Here is a 17,842-nt window from a genome sequence, read left to right as displayed (position 1 = left end):
GTAGTCAGTTCTTCATTCTCACTACCCTCCAACAGAAAAGAAAAGGCCAGAACACTAGAAAACAAAGAGAAGTTTGATCTGTAGCAAATAGGTCGGCACAGTGGTTAGCACTGCTGCCTCACAGCGCCAGGGACCCGGGTTCGATTCCCGACTCGGGTCACTATCTGTGCAGAGTTTGCATATTCTCCCCGTGTCTGCATGGGTTTCCTCCGGGTGCATTGGCCATGCTAAATTCTCCCTCGGTGTACCCGTTCAGGCGCCGGAGTGTGGCGACTAGGGGATTTTCACAGTAACTTCATTGCAGTGTTAATGTAAAGCTACTGTGACTAATAAATAAACGTTTTTAGAAAAGGAAACTGTTTGTCAACATGACCTTTTACCACTAGTTGGTTTTAGATTAAATGACAAAAGATTTCATTATAAACAGCTTGGGATCATGCAGAGGTGTTCCACAAGGTGGTCACCCAGTCTGCATTTGATCCCCCTGCATGTAGAGCAAACCACAATGTGAACAACAAATACTGTACAGTCAATTGAAGGAAGTACAAGAAAATCGCTGCTTCCCTTGGAAAGAAAGTGTTAGGGGCCTGGGATGGTGAGAAGGGAGGAGGTCAAAGGACAGGTGTTGCATCTCTTGGCTTGAACAGAAGGGTGCCGTAGGGATGGGTATGTTAGTGGCGACTGAGGTATGGATTAGTGTGTTGCTGAGGGAACGGTCCTTTCAGAATGCTGGAATGAGTCGGGGGAAGATGTATTTAGTAATCATTCTCTGTGACTTCTCTGACAGCACAGCATCCTCTAGTACTGCGCTGCAGGAGTAACCTAGGTTATGTGCTCAAATTCTTGATTAGAGGTCAAATCTGTGACTTCCTAACTGGGAAGAGTGTTAGGAACTGGGCATGCTGACTTGAATGTTTTCAGATTAATATTTTAATACACTATTAGTTTTAAGTCAGCGAGGCTCATTTGAAAGCAAACTTCTCTCCTGAATCAGAACCACAGATGCAAGCCTCATTCCACGATTTGAGAACACACACAATACAGTGCTGAGCGAGATCATTATTAATTGTGCCATCTTCAGTGTTCACCAAGGAGAGGGGCCATGTTTTTGAGGAAGAGAAGGTGTTACAGGCTAATAGGCTGGAGGAAATAGATGTTCGGAGGGAGGATGTACTGGCAGTTTTGAATAAACTGAAGGTCGATAAGTCCCCTGGGCCTGATGAAATGTATCCTAGGATTCTTTGGGAGGCAAGGGATGAGATTGCAGAGCCTTTGGCTTTGATCTTTGGGTCCTCGCTGTCCACGGGGATAGTGCCAGAGGACTGGGGAATGGCGAATGTTGTTCCTCTGTTTAAGAAAGGGAATAGAAATGACCCTGGTAATTATAGACCGGTTAGTCTTACTTCGGTGGTTGGTAAATTGATGGAAAAGGTCCTTAGGGATGGGATTTACGACCATTTAGAAAGATGCCGATTAATCCGGGATAGTCAGCACGGATTCGTGAAGGGCAAGTCGTGCCTCACAAATTTGATTGAATTTTTTGAGGAGGTAACTAAGTGTGTTGATGAAGGTAGGGCAGTTGATGTCATATACATGGATTTTAGTAAGGCATTTGATAAGGTCCCCCATGGTCGGCTTATGATGAAAGTGAGGAGGTGTGGGATAGAGGGAAAGTTGGCCGATTGGATAGGTAACTGGCTGTCTGATCGAAGACAGAGGGTGGTGGTGGATGGAAAATTTTCAGATTGGAGGCAGGTTGCTAGCGGGGTGCCACAGGGATCAGTGCTTGGTCCTCTGCTCTTTGTGATTTTTATTAATGACTTAGAGGAGGGGGCTGAAGGGTGGATCAGTAAATTTGCTGATGACACCAAGATTGGTGGAGTAGTGGATGAGGTGGAGGGCTGTTGTAGGCTGCAAAGAGACATCGATAGGGTGCAAAGCTGGGCTGAAAAATGGCAAATGGAGTTTAACCCTGATAAATGTGAGGTGATTCATTTTGGTAGGACTAATTTAAATGTGGATTACAGGGTCAAAGGTAGGGTTCTGAAGACTGTGGAGGAACAGAGAGATCTTGGGGTCCATATCCACAGATCTCCAAAGGTTGCCACTCAAGTGGATAGAGCTGTGAAGAAGGCCTATAGTGTGTTAGCTTTTATTAACAGGGGATTGGAGTTTAAGAGCCGTGGGGTTATGCTGCAACTGTACAGGATCTTGGTGAGACCACATTTGGAATATTGTGTGCAGTTCTGGTCACCTCACTATAAGAAGGATGTGGAAGCGCTGGAAAGAGTGCAGAGGAGATTTACCAGGATGCTGCCTGGTTTGGAGGGTAGGTCTTATGAGGAAAGGTTGAGGGAGCTAGGGCTGTTCTCTCTGGAGCGGAGGAGGCTGAGGGGAGACTTAATAGAGGTTTATAAAATGATGAAGGGGATAGATAGAGTGAACGTTCAAAGACTATTTCCTCGGGTGGATGGAGCTATTACAAGGGGGCATAACTATAGGGTCCGTGGTGGGAGATATAGGAAGGATATCAGAGGTAGGTTCTTTACGCAGAGAGTGGTTGGGGTGGGGAATGGACTGCCTGCAGTGATAGTGGAGTCAGACACTTTAGGAACATTTAAGCGGTTATTGGATAGGCACATGGAGCACACCAGGATGATAGGGAGTGGGATAGGTTGATCTTGGTTTCAGATAAAGCTTGGCACAACATCGTGGGCCGAAGGGCCTGTTCTGTGCTGTACTGTTCTATGTTCTATGTTCTTTTGGATGGGACATTAAAGCAAGGCCCCTGTCCGTCTGTTCAGGTGGGCAGATTAAAGGGGCCATAGCACTGTTCAAAATGATAGGATGCTCTGCCAGTGTTGTGGTAATTCTTCAACCAGTACCATTGAAAATAAGTGGTCATTATCTCATGGTGAGATTTTGCAGTGTTCAAATTGGCTGCATGTTTGCAGAAAAGACAGCAGCAACTGCCAAACCAATTTGTTGTGTTTTTGCAGATGTGGTGCTAGGAAGTACGGGAGTTGAAAACAACAGAGCTTTATTTACAATGTGTACGGTCTCTTACATGGCTGCTTCTTTTCTCCCTTCCCGTGCCAGGACTTATGAATTTGATTTGATTTATTATTGTCACATGTATTAACATACAGTGAAAAGTATTGTTTCTTGCGCGTTATACAGGCAAAGCATACCGTTCATAGAGAAGGAAATGAGAGAGTGTAGAATGTAGTGTTACAGTCATAGCTAGGGTGTAGAGAAAGATCAACTTAATGCAAGGTAAGTCCATTCAAAAATCTGACAGCAGCAGGAAAGAAGCTGTTCTTGAGTCGGTTGGTACGTGACCTCAGACTTTTGTATCTTTTTTCCGATGGAAAAAAGTGGAACAGAGAATGTCCGGGGTGCATGGGGTCCTTAATTATGCTGGCTGCTTTGCCGAGGCAGCGGGAAGTGTAGACAGAGTCAATGAACGGGAGGCTGGTTTGCATGATGGATAGGGCTACATTCACGACCTTTTGTAGTTCCTTGCGGTCTTGGGCAGAGCAGGAGCCATACCCAAGCTGTGATACAACCAGAAAGAATGCTTTCTATGGTGCATCTGTAAAAGTTGGTGAGAGTCGTAGCTGATTTTCCCTAGTCCTCTGAGAAAGTAGAGGCGCTGGTGGGCTTTCTTAACTATAGTGTCGGCATGAGAGGGACCAGGACAGGTTGTTGGTGATCTGGACACTTAAAAACTTGAAGCTCTCGACCCTTTCTACTTCGTCCCCGTCGTTGTAGACAGGGGCATGTTCTCCTTTACGCTTCCTGAAGTCACTTCCAGTGAATATATGAATACAACAGAGCTTCACTCGAGCTAATAAGAATTAGTGTAACTACATAACAAAATTCATTGGCTGTGAAGACATTTTAGGATGTCTGTGAGAAATTGAGAAGGTCTATGTAAATACAAGTTCATCTCCTTTAACCAAGCTATATTTAAAAGAACCAAAGGAGATGGACAAACAAAATGTGGAAGAGGATAAACCTCACCATAAACCCCTACTGGTATTGATTTTAAAGTAACTGTTTTTTTACTAAATTGTAACAGGATGAGAGTTTTCCCCATGTCAATTTGTTTCGTTATTTTCTGTTCGAACACCCTTCCCTATCGGCTGTTATTGATTTCACAGAGCTGAATGAACACTAGCATTTCTGGTCGAGGTGTGGCTCAGAATATTGCTCACAAGAACCAGAATTCTACACCACTGCATTGTCTTGGAGAGAGGTCCCTAGAGTGTATAACATTTCTTGGTTGCTGAACTTCGTGTTAAAGTTTTGAATTGGTACAGAACGTTGAGGTACAGTTGGCAGGATCTCTGCTAGTGTGGTACTTTAGTTAAGAATTTTAGTCAAATCCCCGGACCCAAGGAGGAGTATGGAATACTTAGTTTGCCTCATTAGATTCGTTCATTTTTAGTCATTTGTTCATTTTTGTTGTTGTGCATGAATTAATTTTCTCCAAGATGATCATCTTGTTTCCTTAGGATAAGTGATGCTGTCCTTTGAAGGTTAGCAGAGATGTATTTGGGTATAAAAACAGAAACCGCTGGAAAAGCTCAGCAGGTCTGGCACATGTGTGGAGAGAGAAGCAGTGTTAACGTTTTGAATCCGTCTGACTCTTCTTCAGAGCCAACATGCTCTGAAAAAGAATCATAGAATCCTGGAAACCCTCCAGTGCAGAAGGAGACCATTCAGCCCATTAAGTTGGCACCGACCACAATCCCACCCAGGCCTTATTCCTGTAACCCCTCATATTTACCCTGCTAATCCCCCTGACGCTAGGGTTAATTTTAGCATGGCCAATCAACTTTGGGAGGAAACTGGAGCACCCGGAGGAAACCCATGCAGACATGGGGAGAACATGCAAACTCCACACAAACAGTGACCCAAGCCGGGAATTGAGCCCGGATCCCTGGCGCTGTGAGACAGCAACGCTAATCACTGTGCCACTATGCCGCCCCAGTGTTTTAGTTATTACAGGAGATCACCTATCCAAAAGGTTTTGCGATTATGTTACAACAAATGTGATCAGTATATGCTGGTGCTTGTCAGAGACCTTGAATTGGTAACAGTACTTCAAAGAACATCTATTACAGTAAAAATGGGACATCAGTGCACACCCAGTGCCATATGGCTACACATGCAAACCGATCTTAAAATGCTCATGGCCTCTGTACTGGAAACAGACTGGCGCATTCCAATCTGGAAAGTTATATGACCAAGCAATAGTTAACCTCTTGAATGACCTTGAGCTACATTTATTTACAGCAATTACACCCCTCACTTACTGGAATTAAGTAGACAAATGAGCTTCAGCACAGCTAGAGCTTGGCAGCGGAGCAATTACATTGTGCATGGAAAGGTCTAACACGCCTGCCATTTAGAAGGCAGCACATCACCCTGTTTGCAGTGAGCAGAGTTAGCTACAGAGCAAAGAAAACTTTTAACAGTGACCGAAGCCAATATTCTACAACTCTCACCTTAGCTATAATCATGGAGTTTGCAAATATCACTAACTCTAATACAAATACAGCTTGATTACTTCTTTCAGTCTAAATCACTAACATGGACAATATTTTGCACATTTCAATGTATCTTCTGCCTCACTTATTGTCTGGAGACAATACACATCTCTTTAACCTGTGCTTCACGCTCTCTCCACTCACATTGTCTGTACCTTTAAGACTTGATTACCTGTAAAGACTCGAATTCCAACCATTATTTTCTAAATTGAGTTTGTGTCTTTATATACCCTATTTATGAACAGAACTCCCACTTACCTGACGAAGGAGCAGCGCTTTTGCTACCAAATAAACCTGTTGGACTTTAACCTGGTGTTGTGAGACTTCTTACAAAATTTCCATAAGCAGCCCTATAAACCCCAACCTCCCCAATCTTCATGAACATGTAATGGCTGAACACTAGTGGCTATATAATAGCCTATATATACCAGGTTATCTTCCCACTTCTCACTGCAGAATGTAGAAACATCAGGCCAAAACAGTTAGGGTGAAATCACTTGGTTGGATTTATTTACCTCTGAAATAATCATACGTAATTGCAGACCAATGGTTAAAAGTCCCAATACAATCTGTTCACAATTCTTCAGAACAACAATTTACACTCGTAAGCTGGGATTTTCCAGTCCTGCTGTGGCGTGATCCTTCATGGGGGATGTGGTGGGACGGCTTCTGATGAAACTGGATGATCTTGGCGGTGGATGAGACTGGAAATTCCCGCCTGTAGAGTGCTTTTACATCGTAAAACATTGCATGGCACTTCACAGAAGTGTAATCAGACAAGATTTGAAGCCCAGACATCTAACCTGGGGAAAAGTTAAGCTTTAAAGAGTGTTTTAAAGGAGAAGGGAGAGTTGAAGAGGTTTAAAGTTCAGAGTTTATTTATTAATGTCACAAGTAGGCTTGCATTAACACTGCAATGCAGTTACTGTGAAAATCCCCAAGACATCACACTTCAGCGCCTGTTCGGGTACACCGAGGGAGAATTTAGCATGGCCAGTGCACCTAACCATCACGTCTTTCGGGCTGTGGGAGGAAACCGGAGCACCCGGAGGAAACACATGCAGACACAGGGAGAACATGCAGACTCCGCACAGACAGTGACCTAAGGCCAGAATTGAACCCAGGCCCCTGGCACTGTGAGGCAGCAGTGCTAACCATTGTGCCATCATGCTGTCCTTAGGGTGATAATTCCAGATATTAAAGTATGACAAGCAACAAGAAGGCACGGTCCATTTCAAGATCTGGTGGTGTATGTAAACAACCTGAGTTGCATTTCTCTAGGGCAATTTGGATGCACTTCACTGGAACTGAAATTGGCTGCTGCATTTCCGACGAGACTTTGAAAGTACCTCATTTGCTGTGAAGTGTTTTAGAACTTTCTTTTAATGGCCTGTGGGCAATGTTTTTATAACATATCTAATTAAGTTTTACGGTCAGTAAATGTTATGATTTTTTTTTGTCAGTTATTTTAGTGGGTGGTTTATCATGCAGATGCACCGCTGTAGTTTTTTAAAAAAGAACAGCAATAACGAGTGGAGCAAGTCGTCCTGCCGGGTGCAATTTATGCTTCTGATCTTGTAGCTCACCAATAGCAGTATACTTAGAGGTATTTCTGACTGAAGAACTGGCCTGCAAATAATAAACACATCAGTGAATAAAGGTGTAAGATTCCCTTCATGTGGTGAAATGATCAGCACATTGGAAATCATTCCCCGAGATCAGGGTGAGTGATGTTAATACTATTAAAGGTTCAAACGACTCAAACTGATAGCAGGAATTTTTGAATCATAGAATCCCTATAGTGCAGAAGGAGGCCATTCAGCCCATCAAGCCTGCACTGGCAGCAATCCCACCCAGGCCCTATCCCCATAACCCCATGTATTTACCCTGCTGATCCCCCTGACACTATGGAGCAATTTAGTTTCGCCAATCAATAGAACCTGCACATAGAACATAGAACATAGAAAGTCACAGCACAAACAGGCCCTTCGGCCCACAAGTTGCGCCGATCACATCCCCACCTCTAGGCCTATCTATAGCCCTCAATCCCATTAAATCCCATGTACTCATCCAGAAGTCTCTTAAAAGACCCCAACGAGTTTGCCTCCACCGACGTCAGCCGATTCCACTCACCCACCACCCTCTGAGTGAAAAACTTACCCCTGACATCCCCCCTGTACCTACCCCCCAGCACCTTAAACCTGTGTCCTCTCGTAGCAACCATTTCAGCCCTTGGAAATAGCCTCTGAGAGTCCACCCTATCCAGACCCCTCAACATCTTGTAAACCTCTATCAGGTCACCTCTCATCCTTCGTCTCTCCAGGGAGAAGAGACCAAGCTCCCTCAACCTATCCTCATAAGGCATGCCCCCCAATCCAGGCAACATCCTTGTAAATCTCCTCTGCACCCTTTCAATGGCTTCAACATCTTTCCTGTAATGAGGTGACCAGAACTGCGCGCAGTACTCCAAGTGGGGTCTAACCAGGGTCCTATAAAGCTGCAGCATTATCTCCCGACTCCTAAACTCAATCCCTCGATTAATGAAGGCTAGTACGCCATACGCCTTCTTGACCGCATCCTCCACCTGCGAGGCCGATTTAAGAGTCCTATGGACCCGGACCCCAAGGTCCTTCTGATCCTCTACACTGCTAAGAATGGTACCCTTCATTTTATACTGCTGCTCCATCCCATTGGATCTGCCAAAATGGATCACTACACACTTATCCGGGTTGAAGTCCATCTGCCACTTCTCCGCCCAGTCTTGCATTCTATCTATGTCTCGCTGCAACTTCTGACATCCCTCCAAACTATCCACAACACCACCTACCTTGGTGTCGTCAGCAAACTTACCAACCCATCCCTCCACTTCCTCATCCAGGTCATTTATGAAAATGACAAACAGCAAGGGTCCCAGAACAGATCCCTGGGGCACTCCACTGGTCACTGACCTCCATGCAGAGAAAGACCCCTCCACAGCCACTCTCTGCCTTCTGCAGGCAAGCCAGTTCTGGATCCACAAGGCAACAGCCCCTTGGATCCCATGCCCTCTCACTTTCTCAAGAAGTCTTGCATGGGGGACCTTATCGAACGCTTTGCTGAAGTCCATATAGACCACATCCACCGCTCTTCCTTCGTCAATGTGCTTGGTCACATTTTCAAAGAACTCAACCAGGCTCGTAAGGCACGACCTGCCCCTGACAAAGCCGTGCTGACTACTTTTGATCATACTAAACTTCTCTAGATGATCATAAATCCTGTCTCTCAGGATCCTCTCCATCAACTTACCAACCACTGAGGTTAGACTCACCGGTCGGTAATTTCCCGGGCTGTCCCTGTTCCCTTTCTTGAATATAGGGACCACATCCGCAATCCTCCAATCCTCCGGAACCTCTCCCGTCTCCATCGACGATGCAAAGATCATCGCCAAAGGCTCCGCAATCTCCTCCCTCGCCTCCCACAGTAACCTGGGGTACATCCCATCCGGTCCCGGCGACTTACCAACCTTGATGCCATTCAATAGTTCCAACACATCCTCTTTCTTTATGTCCACATGCTCGATCCTTTCTGTCCTCCGCAATCCAGCAGTACAACCACCCAGATCCCTTTCCACCGTGAATACCGAGGTAAAGTATTCATTAAGCAGCTCCGCCATTTCTAACGGTTCCGCACAAACTTTTCCCCCTTCACCTTTTAAGGGTCCTATGCCTTCACATCTCATCCTTTTACTCTTGACATATTTGTAGAAAGCCTTGGGATTCTCCTTAATCTTACCCGCCAAGGTCTTCTCATGACCCCTTCTCGCTCTCCTAATTTCCTTCTTAAGCTCCTTCCTACATCGCGTATACTCCTCTAAATCCTTAACACCTCCTAGCTCTCTGAACCTTCTGTACGCCTCTCTTTTCTTATTTACCAGGTTCATCACAACCTTCGTGCACCACGGTTCCCGTACCCTACCAACACCCCCCTGTCTCATCGGAACGTTGTCATGCAGAGCTCCAGACAAACATTCCTTGAAAATCCTCCACTTTCCTTCGGTACTTTTCCCCAAGAATGCCTCCTTCCAATTTACCCGTCTAATTTCCTCCCTGATGGACTGTGGGGGGGGAAACTGGAGCATCCGGCGGAAACCCATGCGGACATGGGGAGAACGTGCAGACTCCACGCAGACAGTGACCCAAGGCCGGATTTGAACCCGGGTCCCTGGCACTGTGAGGCAACAGTGCTGACCACTGTGCCACCCTGCCATTTGTTTCAGGTGCTATTATTTCCCCAAAACAACCAGCCTTTCTGTGTACAGAAATGTTTTGTGTTCCGATTTCAAGTTCTAGCATTAACCACCATGCTGTACTGCAATAATTTGTTCTCTGTTTAAACTGTCTTTAAAGGGTATTTGATTCTGTCCTTTTGTGGAATTTGCATGAATTCTGTGGAGCAGCTCTCTACTTAACTGAAAAGTATGAGTCGCTTGAACTGGAATTGAGTGTTTATCTTTCTGTATATTGCTGGCGTAATAATTGTGGTTTCCCATTCTCTTTCATATACCCCCCTCCCACCCTCACCTGCCATTCCACCCCATCCTCTCTCTCTCTCTCTCTCTCCTTCCCCCCTCCGACCACCACTCTTTTAAGGTATTCGGGAGATTGATGATGCTGCTGGAAACCAGGAACCTGCAACAAGAATCACCTCACAGTCGACCAGGTCCCTGTCTGTCAACATTCCTAAGGTTTCAAGACTGATCCTCACTATTGACAATAAGTGAAGTGTACTGTTACAGTGCATAACTGATTATCAAATTACTGTAACATTCAGAGTCCTGCTTGATGCAATAAGAACATTTCACAAGGGGCTTTTTTTGGCAAGACAACTTTCTTGTCCATCCTCCCCAAATTTGCTAATTAGTCTGAAGGTAATATTGTGAAATTGGCTCCAGGTTAACAAAAAAATGTTCCATTTGTGCTCTCTGCTCTGCGTTGTCTCCTGTTAACTCTCCTGCTCATATTGTAAAACCATGTACTTTAACCCAAGCCTTTCTGACAACACCAAGAAATTGCAGGTACTTTTTGCTAGTTACTATACTTTTATTCACACACATTATATACATATGCACAGTATAATGTGTATAAATAAAAACGCCTCCAAATATATCTATATTTTTCCCATTGCTCCTCCATAAGGGTGGCACAGTGGCACTACTGTGGCACTACTGCCTTACAGCACCAGGGACCTGGGTTCGATTCCCGGCTTGGGTCACTGTCTGTGTGGAGTTTGCACATTCTTCTCGTGTCTGCTTGGGTGCTCCGGTTTCCTCCCACAGTCCAAAGATGTGTGGGTTACATTTGTTATGTTCATTGGTCATGCTACATTGTCCTTTAGTGTCAGGAGGACTAGCTAGGGTAAATGTATGGGGTTATGGGAATAGGGCCTGGGTGGGATTGTGGTCGGTGCGGACTCGATGGGCCGAATAGCCTCCTTCTGCACTGTAGGATTCTATAACTAATCAGCTAACTCTGGTGTACAGCTTGCATCTGAGCAAATAGTGCATTTGGCACTCAAACACTGGGGGAGCTGTCATAAACCCTGAATTTCTGGAAGAGTACTGTAAAAGCGGCACGGTAGCACAGTGGTTAGCACTGCTGCCTCACAGCGCCAGGGACCTAGGTTTGATTCCTGGCTTGGGTCACTGTCAGTGTGGAGTTTGCACATTCTCCCTGTGTCTGCTTGGGTTTCTTCCGGATGCTCCAGTTTCCTCCCACAGTCCAAAGATGTGTGGGTTAGGTGGATTGGCCATGCTTAATCTCAAACTGTTGCCATGGTTAAGGATGGAGACGGTTGTTAAGGAACGGATTTTGGAGAGGGGACCAAAAACCAATGGCTTTCCGTCTTTATTTCACTGGAGGAAATGTATGCTCGTCAAGTAATGGATATCCAATCATTTAGCAACAGTGGAGGAGTCGCATGAGCTGGTGGTGAGCTTGAGATGGGTGTTGTCAGTGTACAGTTAAAACTAAACACTGTACCTTCAGATGATGTCTGCATGAGGATGATAAAAAGGATGGGGCTAAGGAGAGATCCTTGTGGGTGACGGTTGTGGTTCGATTACACAGATATAATAGGAAGGGATATGTTTAGTTAAATAGGAGTGGAACCAGGTGAGAACAGTCCCACCCAATTGGACAATAATGGAGAGGTATTGCAGGAGGATGATGTCATCCTTGTCAAAAGCTACAGACAGGTTGTGAAGAAGGAAAGTTTGCTTTTGTTGCAGTCACACAAGATGTAATTTGTGACTTTGTTAAGAACTGTTTTGATACAGTGGCAGGGCAGAAACCTGATTGAAGAGATTGAAACATAGGGTTCCGGGAAATATGGTAACCAGTTTGGGAGGGGACAATGTGCTGAAGGACTTTGGAGATTGAAAATGGGATGGTAGTTTGCAAAGTTGGTGGGTCAAAGGTTTCTTTTGAGGAGAAGGATGCTCATTGCAGATTTGAAGGAGAGAGTGACAGTGCCTGAAGAGAGGAAATAATTTACAGTATCAGCGAACATGCAGGCCAAGAGAGGAAATTGAATGATCAGCTTTAATGGTAATATGATTGAGGGAACAGGAACACTGTTTGCAGAGAGAGCACTGACAAAGATATTAAAAAGTCTCACAACACCAGGTTAAAGTCCAACAGGTTTATTTAGAATTACAAGTTTTCGAAGCACTGCTCCTTCTTCAGGTGACTTATCTGAGGAAGCAGCAACACTCCGAAAGCTCGTGATTCCAAATAAACCTGTTGGACTTTAACCTGGTGTTGTGCGATTTCTTACTGTGCCCACCCCAATCCAACGCCGGCTTTTCCACATGAAAGATATTAAAGATATTTGTCCCAGTTCTTGGTTGGGAAGTGGTTGTTTTGCATCTGAGAATGACTTGATGTGGGTAGTCATTGGAGAATAATGGGGTGGAACTTTACAGCCCCTCTCGTCGGCAAGATTTTCCAGTCTCAACAAAGCCAATGGACTTTCGAACAGCTTACCATATTTTCTAACCCCTTCCCCACCATGACGGGGCCATGGTGTTTTGATCGAGGTGGTTAAAGAATTGCTCTTTCAATTGATGTTTGAAAATTACTGTCTTGAGATTTAGACTGTTTTAGGTTTCTTTACAAAATAGTGCTGGAGACATTCATTCACACATGTCCTTTCTTCCAATTGTCTTTCCATTCCTGTTCTGCTTTTCATGTACTGGGCAGAGGTTGCAGTAGTACTTGTTCAAGTGGCCATTTTTCAGGCTACATGACCATGACAAGTGTCTGGGCAATCTAGACCATGTACTGCACCCATGTCCAGAGAGTCCGTTTCCAGCTAGAATCATTACAAAGTGACCAGGAACAGGAATCCTGACTATTCTCCCTGTTCCCCATTTTCTCTCCTTAAACCAGGCTAACTATAGTGACTGATAGCATGTAGCTCAGCACAGCCAAGAATCAACCTTTGATGCTTCCCCTATTAATACTCTGCCAACAGAGAGTAAATTATTACCTTTTAAAGATGCATTGCACAAGTCAGAATCATTTGTTCATGAGGCAATCGACTAAAAGCAGTTTGACACTATAAAAATTAGGCATCCTAATGATTTCTGTGAACAACAATAAATGCTCTGTTCCAAATACAGAAGCTCACTCTCGCTTGAGCTAGAGGTATTGCTGGAAAAATATATCCCATGGCATTGCCTTGAAAAATCAGGGTCAAACTGCCTAGTTTAAATTTCAAACAGTGCTTGGCGGTTAACTATTAATCACCTGGTGCATCTCTCCAGGCAACACCTTCAATCAGAGTCTATTTGCCAACCAATCAGCACTTCCATCTATTACAGTATAAATTGTTGTTTTCCCCTTGTATTCTTGCGGAGTGTCCTGATGAGTGCAAGAGAAAAAGCTTCAACATGTCTCTTTTTCTCAGCAATACTTAAGTTATGTATTACTAAGTGACTGCTTGTGTTTTTAAGCCCCACGTTTTTTTTTCCATTCATTTGTTGGATGTTGGTGTCAATAACAAGGCAAGCATTTATTTGCACATCCCCTGGGGAGGTGGTGGTGAACCACATTTTTGAATACACTGAGTGGCTTGATAGGCTATTTCAGTGGACAATTAAAAATCAACCATATTGTTGTGGGTCTGAGGTCACCTAGGTCACACCATGTAAGGATCTAAGATTGCCTTCCCTAAAGGACATTAGTGAACAAGTGAAGTTTTTCTGACAATCCTGCAGTTGCTTGGTCACCGTTACTGACACTACTTTTTAGTCCAGATTTTATTTAACTAACTGAAATTAAGTTCCCCATCTCCTGTGGTGAGCTTTGAACTCACATCCCCTGATCATTAGTCTCAGCCTCTGGATTAGTATCCCACTGCACTACTTTACCTCAGGAACTTGACTTTAGCATGCGATTCATCTTGACATACGAGTGCAGCACTGTAGGAATGCTGCACTTTAGGAGGTGCTGAGACGTTAAACTGAGGTTTGTCTTCCCTTTCAGGCCGAATAAAAGATTCCGTGGCATTTTAAAGAAGTGGCGGGGGTTCTTTCTGGAATACTGGCCAACATTTATCACTTCTCCAAATCCACAGATGCACTTTTCATTCAAATAAGAAAATATGAGGTGGCACAGTGGTTAGCACTACTGTCTCACAGCACCAGGGACTTGGGTTCAATTCCAGACTTGAGTGATTGTGTGGAGTTTGCATGTTCTCCCAGTGTCTACGTGGGTTTCCACCGGGTGCTCCAGTTTCCTTCCACAGTCCAAAGATGTGCCGGTTAGGGGGATTAGCAGGGTAATTACATGGGGTTATGGGGATAGGGCCTGTGTGAGATGCTCTGTCAGAGTTGGTGTAGACTCAGTGGGTCGAATGGCCTCCTTTTGCACTGTAGGGATTCTATGATTCCATGAATAGCAATAGGAGTAGGTCATAGGGTTCCTAAAGCTTGCATCGCAATGTATCTCATTACTGCTTGTGGGACCTTGCTGTGTGTAGATCTTTATCATTTGGATGTCCTGAGGTTGTGGAAGGAGCTGTATGAAGACAAGTCTTTTTCTCCTCTTTTCTGACATTGAGGCTTATCCTGCCCTTGTCCACTATCCCCACACACACATCATTTGAGCAGGAGGCACTACCAAGTACTGTGAGCGTGCAACCAGGCCAAATTAGAATTCAGCATCCCGAGCAAGTGTGCACATTCACTTCAGAAGACTGTTAGTTGGCATTTTAAAAACAGTACAAAGGACAAAGAAACGTTTCTCCTTTATGGGCGTATGGTGTTAAAATTCACTCACAATTGTAAACAACAGCTTCTACATTCTGTTGTATTGTCATGGAGTCAATGAAATGCCTTAACAAAGCAAAGAGAACTGTTCTTATTGATATTATAACATTTTTATGGTGGTTAAGGAAAACTGTCATATAGAGGTCAAATTCTTTCCTCCTATCACCCTCATTGCCTAACCATATGATGACCTACACTTCTTTGTGCGTGGTTAGAAGTGCCCTTCTACTTTGGGTTCAGTGGTTCACCACAGGATGAGGGCAGTTAGGGATGGGCAATAAATGCAGGTCTAGGTAGTGACGTCCACATCCCATAAGTTAATTTTTTTTAAAAATAATGTACCGCTGCCCTGGAATGCATCCTATCTTTCTCCTCCAACCAACTGTAGGTAGGTGTGATTGCAGATCTTTCAATAGCAAATTCCACAGCTGAGGACAATGAAATTATTTAATTATAATGTGTTTTTTTTTAACTGTATTTACTTCAATTGAAATTTTCAACCATTTGCCAAGCTTTCTTAAAACTATGTGCGTGCATCACTCTGTTTACCTGACTTTGAAATGTCATCTTTGGAATGCAACAAGTCATGGGTGTGAGGTTAGATTGTCATGTTAGATTATTATCCTACTGTCTTGCAAGGTGGCAAAGGCAGAATGACATTTGCGAGATTTTTCTGAGACACTTGCTCTGAAAATTAGTTTTCCTTAAAGAATATAGTACACCAAAGTGTAATGTAGCCTGTCAAAAAGTCCTCGATTCTGTCCTGGAATGCCCTTTTCTGACTTCTTGTGAAGTTATTGATTTTATGTTAATCCTTTTTTCTTTGCTTCTTAATTCTACTTAGGCTATTATGAATTTGCAAAGGAAAGGTTCTGCAGCATTTACTGAAGGTAATTGATTTATTTTAAAATATGATTCATTAAATACTGTTAAATATTCCTGTAGATTTGAAGCTCGCAAAGCAGTTGAGCTAACTTTTTCATCATTCTTATAACCACTAAACTGAGAATTTGTTTCTGACTTAAGTGATGCTGAACATTTCTTCTTGATCAGCTGTCCACCATTCCCATCCTTGACTCCAAGTGTGTAGAACTGATAAATTGAAAATTAAGGTCCTCAATATGTTTGTTTCTGTCATGACCTCTACTTCCTCTTCTCTTTCCTGCCCTTCACCACCTCCTCAGTATCCTACACATTCTAGCTCAAGCCCAGTATTATTCAGAAGTTTTTCTTCCATCATCTTTTCTCTTTCCCGCCCTTCTTCCTATGTCTTTCTCAGCACTTGTCTTGATTGAGTCCTACTTTTTGTTCCTTTGTTCCTGCCCTCAGCCAACTTCTTACAACCCAGCTTCCTCGCCTAACTCTCATTCTTGGCTTCCTTTGTTCAGGCATCATCCTTCCTGCTTTAAAAATCGGCACCATCACCCCCTTCCTCAACAATGAAACTTGAGACTGACCCGATCAACCTTTCCAAGTGTTTTTTTTATTCATCATGGGATTGGGATGTTGTTAGCACGGTCATGATGTGGAGATGCCGGCGTTGGACTGGGGTAAACACAGTAAGAGTTTTAACAACATGGTGTTTAACCTGGTGTTGTTAAAACTCTTACTGTGCTAGCAAGGTCAACATTGATAATATTCCTTGAGAAAGTGGTGGCGAGCCATCTTTTTGGAACCACTGCAGTCTATGTGTTGTAAGTACATCACAGTGCCGTCATGGAAGGAGTTCCAGGGTTTTGACCCAGTGACAATGAAGGAGCAACAATATATTTCCAAGGCAGGTTGGCATGTGCCTTGAAGGGAAATTTGCAGCTGCAAGGATTTAAAAAAACTTTGTGGCTGTTAAAATTCAGTCAGAGCTCGCAAACCCAGAATCTCATCTTTGTGGTGGGGGCGGTGGGGTTAGGTGGTTGTAACCCACAGTTTGGGAAGCTCTGTTGTAGATAGTATCCACTGCTGCAACTGTGCCAATAGTAGAGGGAGCAAATGTTTACAATGGAATGCCAATCATAGAGTCCCTACAGTGCAGAAGGAGGCCATTTGACCCATTGAGTCTGCGCCCCCCACCGCCCTCCCATCTCTCCATGCATTTACCCTGCTAATCCCCCTAACCTACACAAGTTGGGATACTAAGAGGCAAATTTAGCACGGCCAATCCACGTAACCTGCACATCTTTGGATTGTGGGAGGAAACTTGGACACCCAGAGGAAACACATGCAGACACAGGGAGAGTGTGCAAAGTCCACACAGACAGTGACCCGTGGCTGGATACCTGGCGCTATGAGGCAGCACTGTGCCGCTATTTGTTAACAATTAATAAATGGTTATTGTGTTGAGATTATTGTCAGCAGAATACGATGACCCAGATTTGGCAGTTCTAATAATGGCAACATTGTCAGCATTCACCGTCATTGCCCTGTGAAACTGGCAGATGTCTGCACGTGCACAGTTAAATGTGGAAACCCAGACATTGCGATCACTTATTCCAGGCTATTTCACTGAGGTCTCTGCAGATAGCAGTCTTTAGAAATCACTGATATGATGAGATCTTTTCCCTTTACAGTGCAAGAGATATTTGAGCTTTTTATGAGTATGCCCCAAATTTTATTTGGCTCTCTGTAAAATTCATAAGAAATAAAGGATCGGCCCCTCGAACCTGACCAGCCATTCAGTGCAATCATGGCTGATCTTCTGGCTCAACTCCACTTTCCTCATGCTCCCCATATCCCTTGATTTCCTGAGAGTCTTTTTGGCCTTGTATATACTCAATGATGGAGCACCCACAACATTCTAGGGCAGACAATTCCAATTCCCTGTCTGAGTGAAGAAGTTTCTCTTCATCTCAGTCCTAAATATTCACCCCCTTATCCTGAGTCTGATGTGGCCCCATGTTCTATTTGTCCCAACTAAGGGAAACAACCTCTGTGTCTAACCTGGTAAGCCCCTTGAGAATCCCGTATGAGATCACCTCTC

General features: G+C 44.1%; 1 protein-coding gene across 1 annotated transcript in view; it reads left to right on the top strand.

The window, feature by feature from the left end:
- cep72 (centrosomal protein 72) overlaps positions 1 to 17,842 on the top strand; it is a 147,033-nt gene that overhangs the window by 77,227 nt on the left and 51,964 nt on the right. Inside the window, 2 exon segments of the mRNA XM_078200732.1 lie at positions 10,187 to 10,281; positions 15,713 to 15,758. Coding sequence (XP_078056858.1) covers positions 10,187 to 10,281; positions 15,713 to 15,758 — 141 coding nt within the window.

This window comes from Mustelus asterias, chromosome 2 (assembly GCF_964213995.1).
Source record: "Mustelus asterias chromosome 2, sMusAst1.hap1.1, whole genome shotgun sequence".
In the NCBI taxonomy this organism is placed as follows: Eukaryota; Metazoa; Chordata; class Chondrichthyes; order Carcharhiniformes; family Triakidae; genus Mustelus; species Mustelus asterias.
This window is presented reverse-complemented; position numbering and strand designations above follow the sequence as displayed.